This window comes from Triticum dicoccoides, chromosome 2B, assembly GCF_002162155.2.
Source record: "Triticum dicoccoides isolate Atlit2015 ecotype Zavitan chromosome 2B, WEW_v2.0, whole genome shotgun sequence".
NCBI lineage: Eukaryota > Viridiplantae > Streptophyta > Magnoliopsida > Poales > Poaceae > Triticum > Triticum dicoccoides.
The window spans coordinates 28,145,659-28,160,785 of record NC_041383.1 but is presented as its reverse complement, the minus strand read 5'-3'; the positions used below and the strand labels follow the sequence as shown (position 1 = coordinate 28,160,785).

The following is a 15,127-nucleotide window of genomic DNA, read 5'->3' as shown; positions in this document are numbered from 1 at the left end:
GGGTACTCCGAACTAGTCGTTCCCTGGCTCGCACCCACGGGAGCTCACTTAAGGCGAGAGTAGCTCTAATCTCGCGTGAAGCTTTTTTGTGGACGTGTAGTGCTGACTCGGCCCATTCTTAGCGTTTACTTCTTCTACGCTCGCTCGCTTGGTGGTTGGCAATAACATTGTTTACACACAATGTAAATGTTTCGTACACATCATGAACATCTTTATATACATATTTATCATTTTTCAAATGGTCAATTAATATATTTTAAATATTTATGTAAAGTTTTTTTAGTATATACATTTAGAATATTTGAAAGTATAAAGAAAAGTAGTAAAAGGAAAGTAAAAGATGAAAATAAAAAATATATAAAAAACGAGGCTGTGGCCTGTGGCCTCCCGCGTGCTGGGTCGACCCGAGCGCGACGTGATATTTGTTTTTGGTGAAGGGTGTGCTTGGGTCTCAGCCGACTGAGATTTAACCAAGTCTCAATCAAGTGATACTACTTTTTATAAGAAGAAGAAAGAAAAGGCTGAAAATGTTTTTTTGTTGTATGAATCTCCACGCAAGATCTGAGACTTAGCAAAACTGTCAGGTGAATATAAGAGGAAGGAAAAAAAAGGAGCGCCCACTTGGGCTTCTGCTCGCTCGTCTCCGCAGGCCGAGCCGGGCCAGAGAATGGGTGCGCGCGTGCGGCCCATCCGGAGGTGATTAAGAAAGTAAACCCTCCTCGGTGGCTCGTCTTCCTCCTCTTATCCAGTGCGGCCCCGGGGCCTCCCTGCGCTGCGCTTTATATCTCCTCTCCTCCTCCTCCTTCGGCCTCGCCGCCAATGCCACTGCCACTGCCACTTGTTGACTGATTCACTCCCACGCCGGCCATTTCGCACACCAGAGAGGACTAGAGTTCCATGGAGGAGGGGATGCGGGTGGCGGTGGTGGGCGCCGGCGTGAGCGGCCTGGCGGCGGCGCACGAGCTGGCCCGGGCCGGCGGCGGGGCGGCGCGCGTGACGGTGTACGAGGCGGAGGACAGCCTCGGCGGCCACGCCAGGACCGCCGACGTCGACGGCGTCCCCCTCGACCTCGGCTTCATGGTCTTCAACCGGGTACGTACGTACACATATGTAACCGCGTACGTGTACCTACGGTGGCAATACACACGGCCATGATACGCGTACCAATACGAATTCTCGAGAACAGGATTCCCATTTAGGATGAGGAAAAAGTACATGAGGTTCGGGGAATAGGGTTCCGATTGTGAAGAATAAATATTCTTTTCATACCATTCGGAGGAAAAGAAAAGAAATGGCTATCCATAATTTTTTTTTTAAATTCATTTGCAGTTTAGTAGTATTTCGTAGAGATTTTAGAGGACCTCGTGTGTCATCTCTTTATTGTGGCTTTCGGCTCCTGTAGGTATATGGTGACAAAACCGACTTAATAGCCGAAAGTGCCTTTCTGCTCCCGAGCTCATTTGAGCTCGGTGAACAATAAAATCGAAAAAAAATCGATTTTTTTAAAAAAAAATCAATTTTTTTGGGGAAGAAACATTGACAAAAGTTCTAAGTGCTTGCAAAAAATTATCATGAAATCACATTCCTGTAAGGCGTGGCAGAAAAAACAAATTCAGGCTCCAAAATGCTTTTGAAAGTAGCATTTTCAGAGTATCGATTTTTTTTTGCCACGCCTTCTAGAAATGTGATTTCATGATGAATTTTTGCAAGCACTTAAAACTTTTGTCAATGTTTCTACCAAAAAGAGTTTGGATTTTTTTAAAAAAAAATTTGATTTTTTTTCGATTTTACTGTTCACCCGAGCTCAAATGAGCTCCGGTGCAAAAACTCCACGTCCCTTAATAGCCCCCATCTTATCTAGTACTTAGGAAATAAAAATTTGTTTTCTTCAGTAAGCCAATAAATAATGGCCGAATAAAGTCTAAAAGAAAAACTAAAATATTTCTTCTTTGGTAAGACAACAAGTGACCATCAAATAAAATAAATTTTTTGATACTCAACCACACTAATAAAAATGGCAGGTAAATTATGGCAATCCGTAAAAGGTCCACTAAAGTTTGAAGGCCTTCAATGCATAAATAATGTGTGTGCAGCTGCGGCGAGCTAACCAACTATAAAATAATTTATGCTTCCATTGCAACGCACGGACAACTATCAGTGCATTATTTTGAATTACGTCCAACATACTAGTAGTATCTGGCGGCATTCTTTATGCTGTCCAAGCGAGAACCATGTTGGCATTTTTGCCTCAATAATCCATCCGGTAACCATGTCGGCATGCACTGATCACGTGGATTCTTACCCAAAGTGCTCACCCAATTGCATCGACCGATACCTTTGTGCTTTGTGGGGCTCCATAAGGTAGTGGGTAGGTAGGTAAACCGTCGGAATGGCCGGTGTGTGGCGAGCGGGCGACGTGGACGCCGTGATCGCCTCACGACGGCATGGTCGCACGGCCCAGACAAAACTGAGGACGACGACGCCGACACATGCACCAATAGTTCCATTTTCACCTTTTTTTTATGCTACATCTGACGATGCCCACCGTTTATTTTTGCGCAACCAGTCAATCCAGCTACATATGCCCATCTTTGATTAGTTCACTGCCAAAGCTACGTGCAACTGGGCATCTCTCAGTCTGACCCGTATTGGTGCTACTGTTCTGCCTCGGCATCTGTCTACGTCGTCTCGCGTTAACAACTGTGCCACATTAGTGGGAACTAATTAATGAGTAATGAGCAGTACTGGTGGTAGAGTACTCCCTCCATCCATGATTAAGGGGCCGTTCGGTAATGCTCCGCTCCACAGCTCCGCTCCGGGAGTTGGCGGAGCTGCAGCTCAAATTGGCAGAGTTGCAGCTTGCCCGCTCCGTAGATTCTAGGAGTGGATGAATACCGAACAGGGCCTAAGTGTATGTCTACCTTTTGTTTCAAGTCAAAGTTTTAAAAGTTTAACCAATTATATAGAAAAGAGTTGTATATGACATCAAATTAGTACTATGTTACACCGTCATCGGTCACAACTACAAAATTGAATACTATCTTGCGGATCTATTGATACTAATTTAGTGTCATAAATGGTGCTACTTTTCCCTAGAAAGTTGGTCAAAGTTTTTAAACTTTGAGTTAGGACAAAAGCTAGATGTACACTTATTCGTGGACGACGGAGGGATTACTAAATATCACCCGAAAGAAATGCAGCTTACTTCCTCCGGAAGTCCCGCCCCATATGCCCCTTGTACCCTGTCACGATCCGATCGCCAAGGAGCTCCTCAGCGTCCCACCTCGAACCCATGAAGCCTCTGACTTGCATCCGCTTGTGACGCCATGATCGCCTTACAACTCGTGGCAACATTTTCCTCAATCCGGTAGTACTATTGCATCAATCGGCATTAATCACTCAATAAACAGTAGTTGTACCTCCTAACCAAACAGCTTAATCAATCAATCAGTTGCATCATCGATCTATCTACAGTCCATGGAGGAAACCTCAAATGTAGGTGGACGATGGAGATGGCTGGTGGGTGGTGAGCAGGCGACGTGGACGCCATGATCGCCTTACAATGATTCTCTCGCGCGGCCGATTCATTCAGGCGAAAGGGGTGAGGACGGCGGGGCGGCGACGGCGACGACACGGACACATGTGCCAGCAATTCCACTGCCACCTTCCGGCCTGTTAGAAGGGAGAGAGGGATTGATGGAATAGTTGTTGTATTACTTGAGCCTCATGGGCATATATATAGGAGTACATGATCTACTTGGAGTACAAGGCAAGCCAGAATATTTCCTAGTCTAACCTATGTTTCCTAATACAATCACGTTACTCAACATCCCCCCGCAGTCACAACGGTAGCGATGCAGACGGTGAGACTGGAGAAGAATCCGAAGGCAAGCCGACGGACACCCCCCACAGTCGTAACGGTCGATGCATCGCGGAGTCGTGGCTGGAGTGGAAACCAACGAGGTTGCTCAAGCAGGCGGTAGCCCTTTGTGCCGTTTGTCGATGTAGCCGAGAGCGTGTGTGGTGGAGCCGTGGTCGAGGTAGTCGTGCGAAGAATGCCGTGGTCGATGTCGAGTCGGGTTGGCCGGTGTCGAGGAAGTCGCCGTGGAGCCGCGGGCGCAAGGGGGCGCCGAGTTAGCATGGGCGCAGTGGTGTCGAAGTAGTGGTGCGCCAGGAGGTAGATGATGTTGACGACGCGTCGCGGCGGGTTTGCCAAGCCCGGGGACACATCGTGGACGAAGGCACGCACCGGTGTTGCCAGCACCGGGCATGCGTAGACGGACGAAGACAAAGTTGACGAAGCGCCGCGCCAGGCTTGCCAGGCCCGGGGACACGTCGTGGACGAAGGCACGCGGCGGTGTTGCCAGCACCGGGCATGCGTAGACGAGGGACCTGCACGAGCTGTACACCATGTCGGAGAAGTCGGAGAGGCCAGCAGAGAAGGACTCGACGACGGTTGCGGCGCCAATCGGCGCGGGGCCAATGTCGCCCGCGGTTGTCGGAGTAGATGAAGCGGTCGGGGTAGATGACGGCGACGCTGGCGACGAACTGGTGCTGGACGAAGACGAAGGGGGTGGACGGGCGGCGGCGGCGGCTACAAAGGTAGCGGCGGCGGCGGCCAAAGAAGAGCGGCAGCGGCGGCCTGAAGGCGGCGGCGGCGGCTAGGTTAGGAGTGCGGCGGCGGTGCTCGACGTAGGCGAAGAACCCTGACAGCATGACGAAGACCGGCGTGGACGATGGCGTTCCCGCGCCAAGGAAGACGGCGCGGCGCATACCACGGGAGGTCGACGCGCGGTGACGGCGGTGGACCGCGGGCCGCGGCGCTACGGCCCGAAGGGGCGACGCGGCGGCGGCGGGCAGGTCGGGGTGACGACGGAAGACCTCGGGACGGTCGCAGGGACCGCGGGCCGCGGTGCTATAGCCCGAAGGGGCGGCACAGCGGCGGAGCGCGGGGTGGTGCAACCACGTGGACAGCCTCGAGACGGCGGCGTGGACGGCGTGCCACGCTCGCTATGGCCCGACGGGGCGACACAGCGGCGGCGCGAGGGTCGGTGCAGCCACGGGGACGGCCTGGAGTGGACGACCTCGGGGCGGCGGTAGACCGCGGGCCGCGGCACTACGGCCCGAAGGGGCGACGCAGCGGTGACGCGGGTCGGTGCAGCCGGGAGGAGAACCACGGGGCGGCGGCGCTGCGGCCCGACGGGGCGACGCAGCGGCAGCCCGTTGCTCGATCGACGGAGGGGCGTGCTGAACTCGGAGACGATCTTCACGGGACCTGCGAAGGCGCGCGTAACCGACGGGCCAGGTCGGTCGCGCGGCATAGATGAGGCTGATAGCGGCGGCGAGCGGGTGATCAAGCCGATCGCGCGCGAGGTCGGGGACACCGCTCGGTGAAGGCGTGGTGGCGGCGGAGTCCGAGATGAAGCCGGCGGCGGCGGGCGGCAGGGCGGCTATGATTGGCCGCCGCATGGCGCGAGGCCGCCGGGTCGGGGTGATGCAGGAGTCCCGGTCGGAGCAGGCGGTGACGGCCGGCGTAGATCGACGGGCGGGCCATCGCGCGAACGGCGGCGGTGAAGGGCCGCCGCATGATGCGAGGCCGCCGAGTCGGGGCGACCGGCGGGTAGACGCGTGGACGACGCGCGAGGCCGCCAGGTCGGTGAAGACGCCGGTGTAGTCGATGCCGAAGTCGGAGTAGAGGCGCACGGGGTCGACGGCGGCGGTGGGCGACGCAAACCGGATCACAAAGACCGGAAAACCAAAAAGTAGACGCCGATCAAAACGACCGGCGAGAGAGAAAACCCCGGATCAAAGGATCGGGAAAAAGACTCTCTAGGGCAGCCGGCCAACACGGCCGGCGGACGAACCCTAGGTACGGGTGGCGCGGCCCCCCGGCGGCGGTCATGGAGGCCGACCGCCCCGGGGGCGGCGCGCAAGTGCGGAAGCGGCGGCGGCTAGGGTTTAGGATCGACTTGCGATAGATACCATGTTAGAAGGGAGAGAGGGATTGGTGGAATAGTTGTTGTATTACTTGAGCCTCATGGGCATATATATAGGAGTACATGATCTACTTGGAGTACAAGGCAAGCCAGAATATTTCCTAGTCTAACCTATGTTTCCTAATACAATCACGTTACTCAACACGGCCAATAGTCGCAGCATACTTGTCTCCCACATGGACCCAGCAAGCACTAAGCACGATTTTCTGCTATTTGTCCAGCCGAATCGCACATGTCAGTGATGCCATTGCCGAATTTCCTTGTCCCGTCTCTCAAACACAAGTCCAATTTCTGTACAACTCCCGCGCAACGTAGACGTTTGCGTACAGAAGTCCAACCTTAGTACGCGTGATGTGATTGGACTAATCGGTGGTAAATCAAGTTCACATAGGAATGTTTTAAACGCGTATAGTAAATCTCTTTACACCACACCAAGGATCCATCTAATAATTACTTGTTGTTACTCGATGTCTCAAAAGGACGGAACGAAAGTCTTAATACATTGGATAGCCTTTTGTCAATAATTAAACTTTTTTTACAATGATTTATTATATTTGATTTATATATAGTCTAGGATAATACTGTAGAATAAAAATATATTTTCCATGCATGGTTGCATGTGGTGGTGATTTTGTTTAATGCTTGGTTGCACGGTGAGGTGAGCCTTATCCTATCCGTAATTGTATGATGATGTGGTATGCTTGAATGTTAAGATAAATAAATTAGTGGAGATCACTCTCTTAGATATATAGGATTTGTGCAATATTCGCATAGGATCCTATGTTGTCCAAAACCTCCAACGTTAAACAGCGTGCAAAACAATCTTCCATTATGAGACGGAGGGAGTACTAGTTTTAAATAGATGATATTATCATGAAGATGCCGTTAACTTTGACTAGTAAAGTATAGGATGTTATATTGCTTTGTTAATGGAAATATTATGATCACATATTTTTCATGTTTAACACAATATCATAATTTTATATGATATTCCTAACATATTCGCACGGAATTAGTTGATCAAACACTGAAGACCATGTCGATGTCCAAAACATTAACACTTACGAACCGAGCGAGTATCTTTTGTTATGTTCATTGCATGTTTTGCGATGGATGGCACTTCTAGTACTGTTTATGTATAAATCTTCAAAGGCACTTATGACCAGTCTCATTTATGCAGTCACAAGCACATTTTCTGCAATCTAGCCACCTGAACCGCACATGTTAGTGATGCCATTGCTTTATCCCTTTCATTTTGGTACGGTCCTGTTTGTGCTTTCATCTACGTCTCCCCTTGATAACACTCGGTGGAAACTATGAACAGTACTTGGTAAAATTCATCGGGAAGAAACGGGTGTTCTTCCTTTCCTTTGTCCCGGTCTCTAGCTCTGACACAGGTCCAGTCGTTTTCAGAAAACCAGTACAACATGGACAACATAGAAAATGTCCGGCTTAACTGATTAAGTCAGGGATATTTCCCCGATTAACTGATTAAGTCAGGGATATTTGTTCTTGTGGAATCTGTGCAATGTTTTTAGTTTCCTCGCATGTGCAGTGGCTTTCATTATTCTGCCCAAGAAGAACCAGCTGTTCATTGGGTTCCTTAGCCAAACCTTGAATCGGGACGAGGACGGCGGCGGCGACAGGGGCACATGTCCCAACAGTTCCACTTCCATCTTTTTTGTGCTTGCTTGTCTCTCACAAGTGTTTTTGGTCCAGCCTTGCTGGCCGGCACAAGCTGAGAAAGCTCATTTTCTGCAACTAGTCAATCTTAATTTCGCACATGCCAAATGCAGACTTGCAGAGGCATCTCCTCCACGGGTTTGATAGGTTAGTTTACTGTCAAGCAGGCGTCTCACACGGCTACCCAGGTTAATCTGATTAGTCTACTGTCAAGCAGTGGTCTCATTTTGGGACTGTTCTGCTTGGGCGTCTGTCAACACCTCTCATTGGCCAATTACTGTACCAGTCTGGTGGAAACTGATGCACAATTATGGTAGTACTAAATATCACCCGAGAGAGACACTTGTGTTGCTGTCATGCCACAGCAAGGCTGTTCCCGCTGGTTGGTTGGCTTGAGGTTTTCTTCGCTGTCTTTCCTTGTCACTGTCTCCCTAGTGCAAGCCTGGTCCAACTTTACTGCATCTGATTGGACGAGAATGGTCACCCTATCTGTTCGTGAGTTTATTTGTCTAGATGCATGGTCACACTCAGCCATTGAAATTCTGAGCCTTTTACACATTTGGCATGCTTTTCACTCGCTAAATTTATTTATTTGACCGCTCGCCAATAAGGAGTAAATTTCAGCTATATACGCAATTGCTATGTGTAGTTAGTCTGAATGCGAACATCTTAAGTATATTTAGTTACTTTTTCCCAATCCATCAAGGGTTTGCGTAATTACTTCCATATATATGGAAAAACGTCGACGTTTGCTGGCTTATTTTGCAATACCATATTCTATCTTGAAAGACAAAAAATCTTGCTACATTCAAATGTAATTTCCCAAGAAACTATTCGTAGTCAATAATTGCAATTTGTACCTAGGCGAACACTAATACAGTGAGTTGCAAAACTTGACTAGTACTATCTCTAATCCAAATAGTCAAAATAGATGACGTCTCAGAAAACATGTAGTCTCTGACGTTGATTGAATATTTTTGCGTGGTTACTGTGGTTGGCCAAATGTATAGTTATATGTGTATATAATTAGACTTGAGATGAAAAAAATATCTTATAATTATTTATCTAAAAGTTTAAACTAGCATATTGATATAAAAGGCAACGATCAAAGTTGTGTTTCAAAGGCCATATTCATGTCTGATATATAGGTCATGTATTCTGGGACAGAGGATGTAATATATGAAAACAGACATCTAGATTCGCAATTTGCTATGCAGAATGAAATGGCAGCCGTGTTGTTGAAGTTGCTAAACCGAGTGAAATGGCAGCCAAATGAGCAAAAATACTCCTGAACTATCCATTTATTGAAACTAAGAAAAACTTGAATCTGTTAGCTACTGAATTTACACCTGACCATGCATCCAACTGCACCAATAATGGCAGGTGACATACCCAAACATGCTGGAATGGTTCGAAGAGCTTGGCGTGGAGATGGAGATATCAGACATGTCGCTGTCAGTGAGCACGCAGCTCTCAGGCGGCGGCAGGTGCGAGTGGGGCAGCCGGAACGGCCTCTCGGGCCTCCTGGCACAGAAGAGCAATGCCCTCCGGCCCGCCTTCTGGCACATGATCCGCGAGATACTCAAGTTCAAAGAGGATGCCCTCAAGTACCTTGAGGACCATGAGAGCAACCCTGACCTGAACCGGCACGAGACTCTGGGGCAGTTCATCCAGACGCATGGATACTCCCAGCTCTTCCAGGAGGCTTACCTGATCCCAATCTGTGCGAGCATATGGTCATGCCCGTCGCAGGGGGTGCTCGGCTTCTCCGCTTTCTTCGTCCTCTCCTTCTGCCGCAACCATCACCTCCTTCAGATCTTCGGTCGGCCCCAATGGCTCACCGTCAAAGGCCGCTCGCATACATATGTAAACAAGGTACTCCAATTCCTATAAATGTATTGCACACTGTAGCTGTCACCTGCAGAAATACAGCGTCTGAACATGTGCATCCACAAAATAGGTAAGGGATGAGCTGGAAAACATGGGTTGTCAGATTAAGACCAGCTGCCAAGTCAAATCAGTTTCAAGCTTTGAAGGAGGTACATGATTCATTTAAATTTGTTTTTAAACCTGAATCCCTGTTCCTCTCCTGCAAATGATGCCATTGCTCACTGATTTCTGGCTGCAGGATACAGAGTCTTGGAGGTCGGTGGCTCGGAGGAGGTGTACGACAAGATCATATTTGGTGCTCATGCACCCGATGTTCTGAGAATGCTAGGGGATGAAGCAACACACGAGGAGTTGAGAATTCTGGGTGCTTTCCAATATGTCCACAGGTATGTAATCTGTGTCTGCTATAAAATTTAATTTATTGTAACTGCCTGGCCTGCTGTTCTGCTCATCTCTGAACTTCTCTGAACTATTAACATTGCAGTGACATATACCTCCATCGCGACGACACTTTGATGCCACAGAACCCGTCGGCGTGGAGCGCCTGGAACTTCTTGGGGACAACAAGCAGCGGCGTCTCTGTTACCTACTGGCTAAATCTCCTCCAGGTAAAGCTCATTATTGTTGGCGATGCATTGAATGACTTAGATCAATACTGTTATCTACACTGAACCCATTCTAATATTTATCACATTTTCGCTTGGAAAATTCAGAACATCGAATCCACCGGCAGGCCGTTCCTGGTGACGCTGAATCCACCTCATGTCCCGGATCATGTCGTGCTCAAATGGAACACCGGCCATCCTGTTCCGTCTGTCGCTGCTGCAAAGGCTTCGTTGGAGCTTCAGCAGATCCAAGGAAACAGGGGAATATGGTTCTGTGGGGCATATCAAGGTAACTCGTTGATTTTCTTTCTTTCAGCATATATTTAAGTTTATTACTACATGTTCTTCAGTTAAGTGGCTTATGTCCTGGGTTACACAGGTTATGGCTTCCATGAAGATGGCCTTAAGGTACTGCCTGCCCATGCAACTTTTTTTTCGTCTTCAGAGAAATGTATATTTGGCATTGATATCTATGTGTTTGATTTATCGCAGGCTGGGAAGTCTGCAGCTCAATGTTTACTTGGGCAGAAGAGCAGCCTTCTTCTGAACCCGAAACAGATGGTCCCGTCGTGGACGGAAACTGGGGCTCGCCTTCTGGTAACAAGGTTTCTCAACCAATATGTCACCATCGGTAACATGACGTGAGTCCGTCCTTGAAACTCCAGATTTAATCCCAGGATTTATATGGTACAAATCCTAACTTGGTTATTTTTGCTTGCCCCCAGCATTCTTGAAGAAGGTGGCACTATGTTCAGTTTTGGTGAAGTCGACAAAAAATGTCTTGTCAAAACTGTCTTGCGAGTTCATGACCCTCTCTTCTACTGGAAGGTTCGGCTACTGTCTCTTCTCGTTTTCTCTTCAGTTCTTGGTGGTTAATTTCCTGAGATTATCTCCTGTGTGAAAACAAAATGTTCTTTCAGGTCGCAACCGAAGCGGATCTTGGTATGGCAGATGCATATATTAATGGTTATTTTTCTTTTGTTGATAAAAGAGAAGGGCTCCTGAATCTTTTCCTGGTAAACAAAATCTGCATTCTACTCGATTAATCGGACAAACCATTTATGTGCATCTTCACTAAGACATTTGGCTTCAGATTCTCATTGCTAACAGAGATGCGCAGAAGAGTAGTAACAGTGCTGCCGGTAAAAGGTACTAAATTTACAATGTTTGAAGTGATCAATCATCCAGTATGTAACTGTATGGTTAATTGGCAGGGGTTGGTGGACGCCCATGCTTTTAACAGCTGGGATTGCATCGGCAAAATATTTCCTCCGCCACATCTCAAGGAAGAATACTGTCACGCAAACTCGCCGAAACATCTCTCAGCACTATGATCTGGTCATTACCAATGCATCTTCCTCCTGCTGTCCTCATCTCTGTCTGGATGTTCTCACTGACAAATCAGAATGCCCATGCAGAGTAATGATTTCTTCTCGATTTTCCTGGATCCATCGATGACTTACTCGTGCGCAGTATTCAAGGTTTGTGAATCATGTGATCAGTAGTAGTGTTAACTGCCTAACTGTGCATCCAGCATGCGAATTAAGTGGTGTGAAATCTGTATAGGTGGAAGATGAAAGCTTGGAAGTAGCCCAGCAACGCAAAGTTAACCTCCTAATCAAGAAGGTAATAGTACTGATATAATTATTAAACCTTGATGAATACAGTACATGCATACATGATCTGATAAATATGTAATAATGGTAGGCTAAAGTGGAGCGGAATCATCATGTTCTTGAAATCGGTAGCGGTTGGGGCAGCTTGGCAATGGAAGTGGTGAAGCAAACGGGATGCAAGTACACAGGGATTACACTGTCTGAGGAGCAACTTAAATATGCTCAAATGAAAGTAAAGGAGGCTGGTTTGGAGGTAAATTATGAGTTTATACTACCTTCAGAGTTGAGACACAAGTCTCACTTTTTTTCGACACTGACCGCACTTAAGATTAAGATGTCCTTGGAGAACTTAATCCAATTTAACAAGTGCTCCGCTCTATTGTCTATTTACAACAGCATTGATATGCTTTATTTTTTCAGGATCGTATAACTTTTCTGCTGTGTGACTACCGTCAAATACCAAGCCGGTGTAAGTACGACAGGATCATATCATGGTAAGTAGTAATGCTGCTGTTCTCAATATGAATATATTGAATCGAAGGAAATATTTACCTCTTGTTGACACATGCAGCGAGATGATTGAAGGGGTTGGTCATGAATTCATGGACGATTTCTTTGGCTGTTGTGAGTCTCTATTGGCTCCAGATGGCCTATTTGTCCTCCAGGTTTCAACCAATCAACGCGAATACCACATCAATTCGCTCCATCCTTTGCCAGAAATCATTGATCTTGAACCAACCGAAACCTAATATCTGCATTTCTATGTATGCATGCAGTTCATATCGATTCCGGAAGAACGGTATGGGGAATACAGGAGAAGTTCAGACTTCATAAAGGAATACATCTTTCCAGGGGGTTGCCTTCCTTCCTTGGCCCGGATCACGTCAGCCATGTCCGCCGCGTCCAGGCTCTGGTACGCTGTTTGCATATATGCACCTTTCACTGCGATGAACGTATCGACATACTGAATTTTCTGAACTAGCATGTTTATTGTTACTGAACTTTGGAGACGATAGTGATGCGCACTGTTGTCTGAATGCAGCATCGAGCAGGTTGAGAACATCGGGTACCATTACTACCCGACGCTGATACGCTGGAGGGATAACTTCATGGCCAACAAAGAGTAAGCATCAATGCATCTCATCCATATGTTGAAATGTAAATAAATCCATAAAGCTTATAACACTAAGTGTATATTGCGTTTCTTGATTGCAGTGCCATTTTGGCTCTTGGATTTGACGACAAGTTCATCCGTGTATGGGAGTATTATTTCATATACTGTGCTGCCGGTTTCAAGTCAAGGACGCTTGGAACTTACCAGGTAACAGTGTTCTTAGCCATGGAGTAGAATGTGTTTGCATGAATTCGACAATATTTGGTTAATCTAGTTCACAAAATTCACCAAATAACTTTTGAAACCAGTAAATAGTACTAAATACCCAGTTAATACTTGCTAAGGCATGTGCTTGTGACGGTTTAATATTGCAGATTGTGTTTTCTCGACCTGGCAACGACAAGCTGGCCTGCGCCGACAACCCCTACGCAAGCCTTCCGGCAGCCTAGGCAGCTCACTGAACAAGTGCACAACCATTCAAACTCATACCTATACATAGTAGGTAGCATTAATCATCCAGAAACTAAGGTCGAGAAATTGTAATTTCCATAGGAGTGTGTGAAGTGTCGATTATAGTGCTACCACAAGGTGATTCATTGATTGGTTCATGTAAGGCGTGGTTCACCATGGGTGAACATATATACCATCAGACATTTGTCCGCCGGCTTGCTCAAGGTCGTGGTTTTCTTCCCCCTCTCGGCATTTTCCTTGCAAGCCGTCGCCATCTCCCTATCAGCCGTCACTCGTCACCCGCTTCCTGCTTGGCTTTTGTCTCCGAGGAAAATCTGATGATATTCGCTTGATTTTTATACTTGGGAGAAAATTTGAGCCTTCAGTATAACAAGAACGCCAAGCTACCAAGCCAAACTAGGGCCAGCAAGGTTAGGGTTTTCTCGGCGTACATGCGCTATGATGAGATTTGGTGCCGGCATTTTAGATCGATTAAAGGGTTCAACAGCGGCGACGGCGGTTCTAGGACGTTGATCCTTAGGTCAGGCCGACTTTGGTATGGGAGTGGTGACAGTGGCACGTTGATGGCTCGTTCTGGTGGTGGTACTCGTCGTTCGGTGGTGAAGGGACCTTAGTATAATTTCTATTATGTTTAGGGTCCTTTGTACTGCTGGTGACCTTTTATAATAGATTTGTGTCTTCTGAAAATTATTAGTCCACACTCAAGACAAAAAGGAGTTTACCTGCTTTCATTGTAGCAGTCAAATAAATAGAAGGAAGAACCTCGAGAGGATGAAAAAAATAGAGCAAACATGTGGGACTAGTTCTGAGGACTCCTTAGTCATTCGAGACGAATAATGATATATTATTGTTTGAGATGATGCCATGAGTTGGACTATTGGTTCACGTGCATCCTTCCACGTCACATCACAATGGGATCACTTCACGCCATACACCAATACTGAAACTTGGGGGTTGTCAAAAAATGTGGACAAGGGCACTATTTTTTTTTTTTGAAGGGGACAAGGGCACTATTGTAACAAACACATATTCGGTGATGTGAGTATATCGCTGATATAAGGCCAAATCTATTTTTAGTGTACAAGCTTTTCTAAGTTACTTTTGGTGAAGGAAAATATATAGAACCTCGCCAAAGACTATGATGGTGACTCGAGGAACTAAGCAAAGGTTGTCCCTATTTGCCTAAAACAAGTTGTGCAATGAAGTGTTGAGCATTGATAAGGAGAAACTTTGGCTGACTTTTCGCACATATCAAACATCAAATATGAGCATTTGTGCAGCAGTGCTAGTTGCTAGTCAGGAATATGATAATCATTTTTTAGTTGTTGTTTGACATGACAAAAATATTCTAAAACACCGGGAGAAAGGAAGAACGAGTGTATTTCTCTTATATACTCGGGGAAAGGTAAAAAAAAATGTATGCGGACGTGCCAGTGTACAAAGTACACAAAGGAAGGCGGTACGGGATACAAGTATTCATTAATCTCATTGAAGAAATAAAATTACAAGATCCCATAATGAAAAGTGCGCTCCGTGGCATACTAGCGTGGCTAGGCTGACTGTGGCGATTGTGTGATCTCCTGGTTCCCGGGATTACTCCCACGGATTGCACCGTGGGATACCTCCGATTGAGCTGTGTGGTCATCTTTGTTGTCTCCGCTAGCTTCACGTTCTTCATGCATGATGATGGTGGTATGAGTATGGGGCAGCGGCAGAGCTCGTGTCCTCATTGATACACGCGCCACAAGTAGG

At 47.2% G+C, this 15,127-nt stretch overlaps 1 protein-coding gene across 1 annotated transcript; it reads left to right on the top strand.

Moving 5' to 3' along the window:
* The first annotated feature begins 749 nt into the window (after positions 1–749).
* Positions 750–13,596, top strand: LOC119361926. Its single transcript, XM_037627098.1, has 21 exons — positions 750–1,092; positions 9,063–9,554; positions 9,640–9,718; positions 9,808–9,955; positions 10,054–10,177; positions 10,283–10,463; positions 10,554–10,582; positions 10,667–10,815; positions 10,900–11,002; positions 11,095–11,190; positions 11,268–11,323; positions 11,389–11,512; positions 11,593–11,655; positions 11,741–11,800; positions 11,882–12,043; positions 12,211–12,284; positions 12,362–12,455; positions 12,567–12,703; positions 12,833–12,913; positions 13,006–13,111; positions 13,279–13,596. The coding sequence occupies exons 1-21, from the start codon at positions 898–900 to the stop codon at positions 13,351–13,353; spliced, it is 2,628 nt and encodes an 875-aa protein (XP_037482995.1). The 5' UTR covers positions 750–897; the 3' UTR covers positions 13,354–13,596.
* Positions 13,597–15,127: the final 1,531 nt, after the last annotated feature.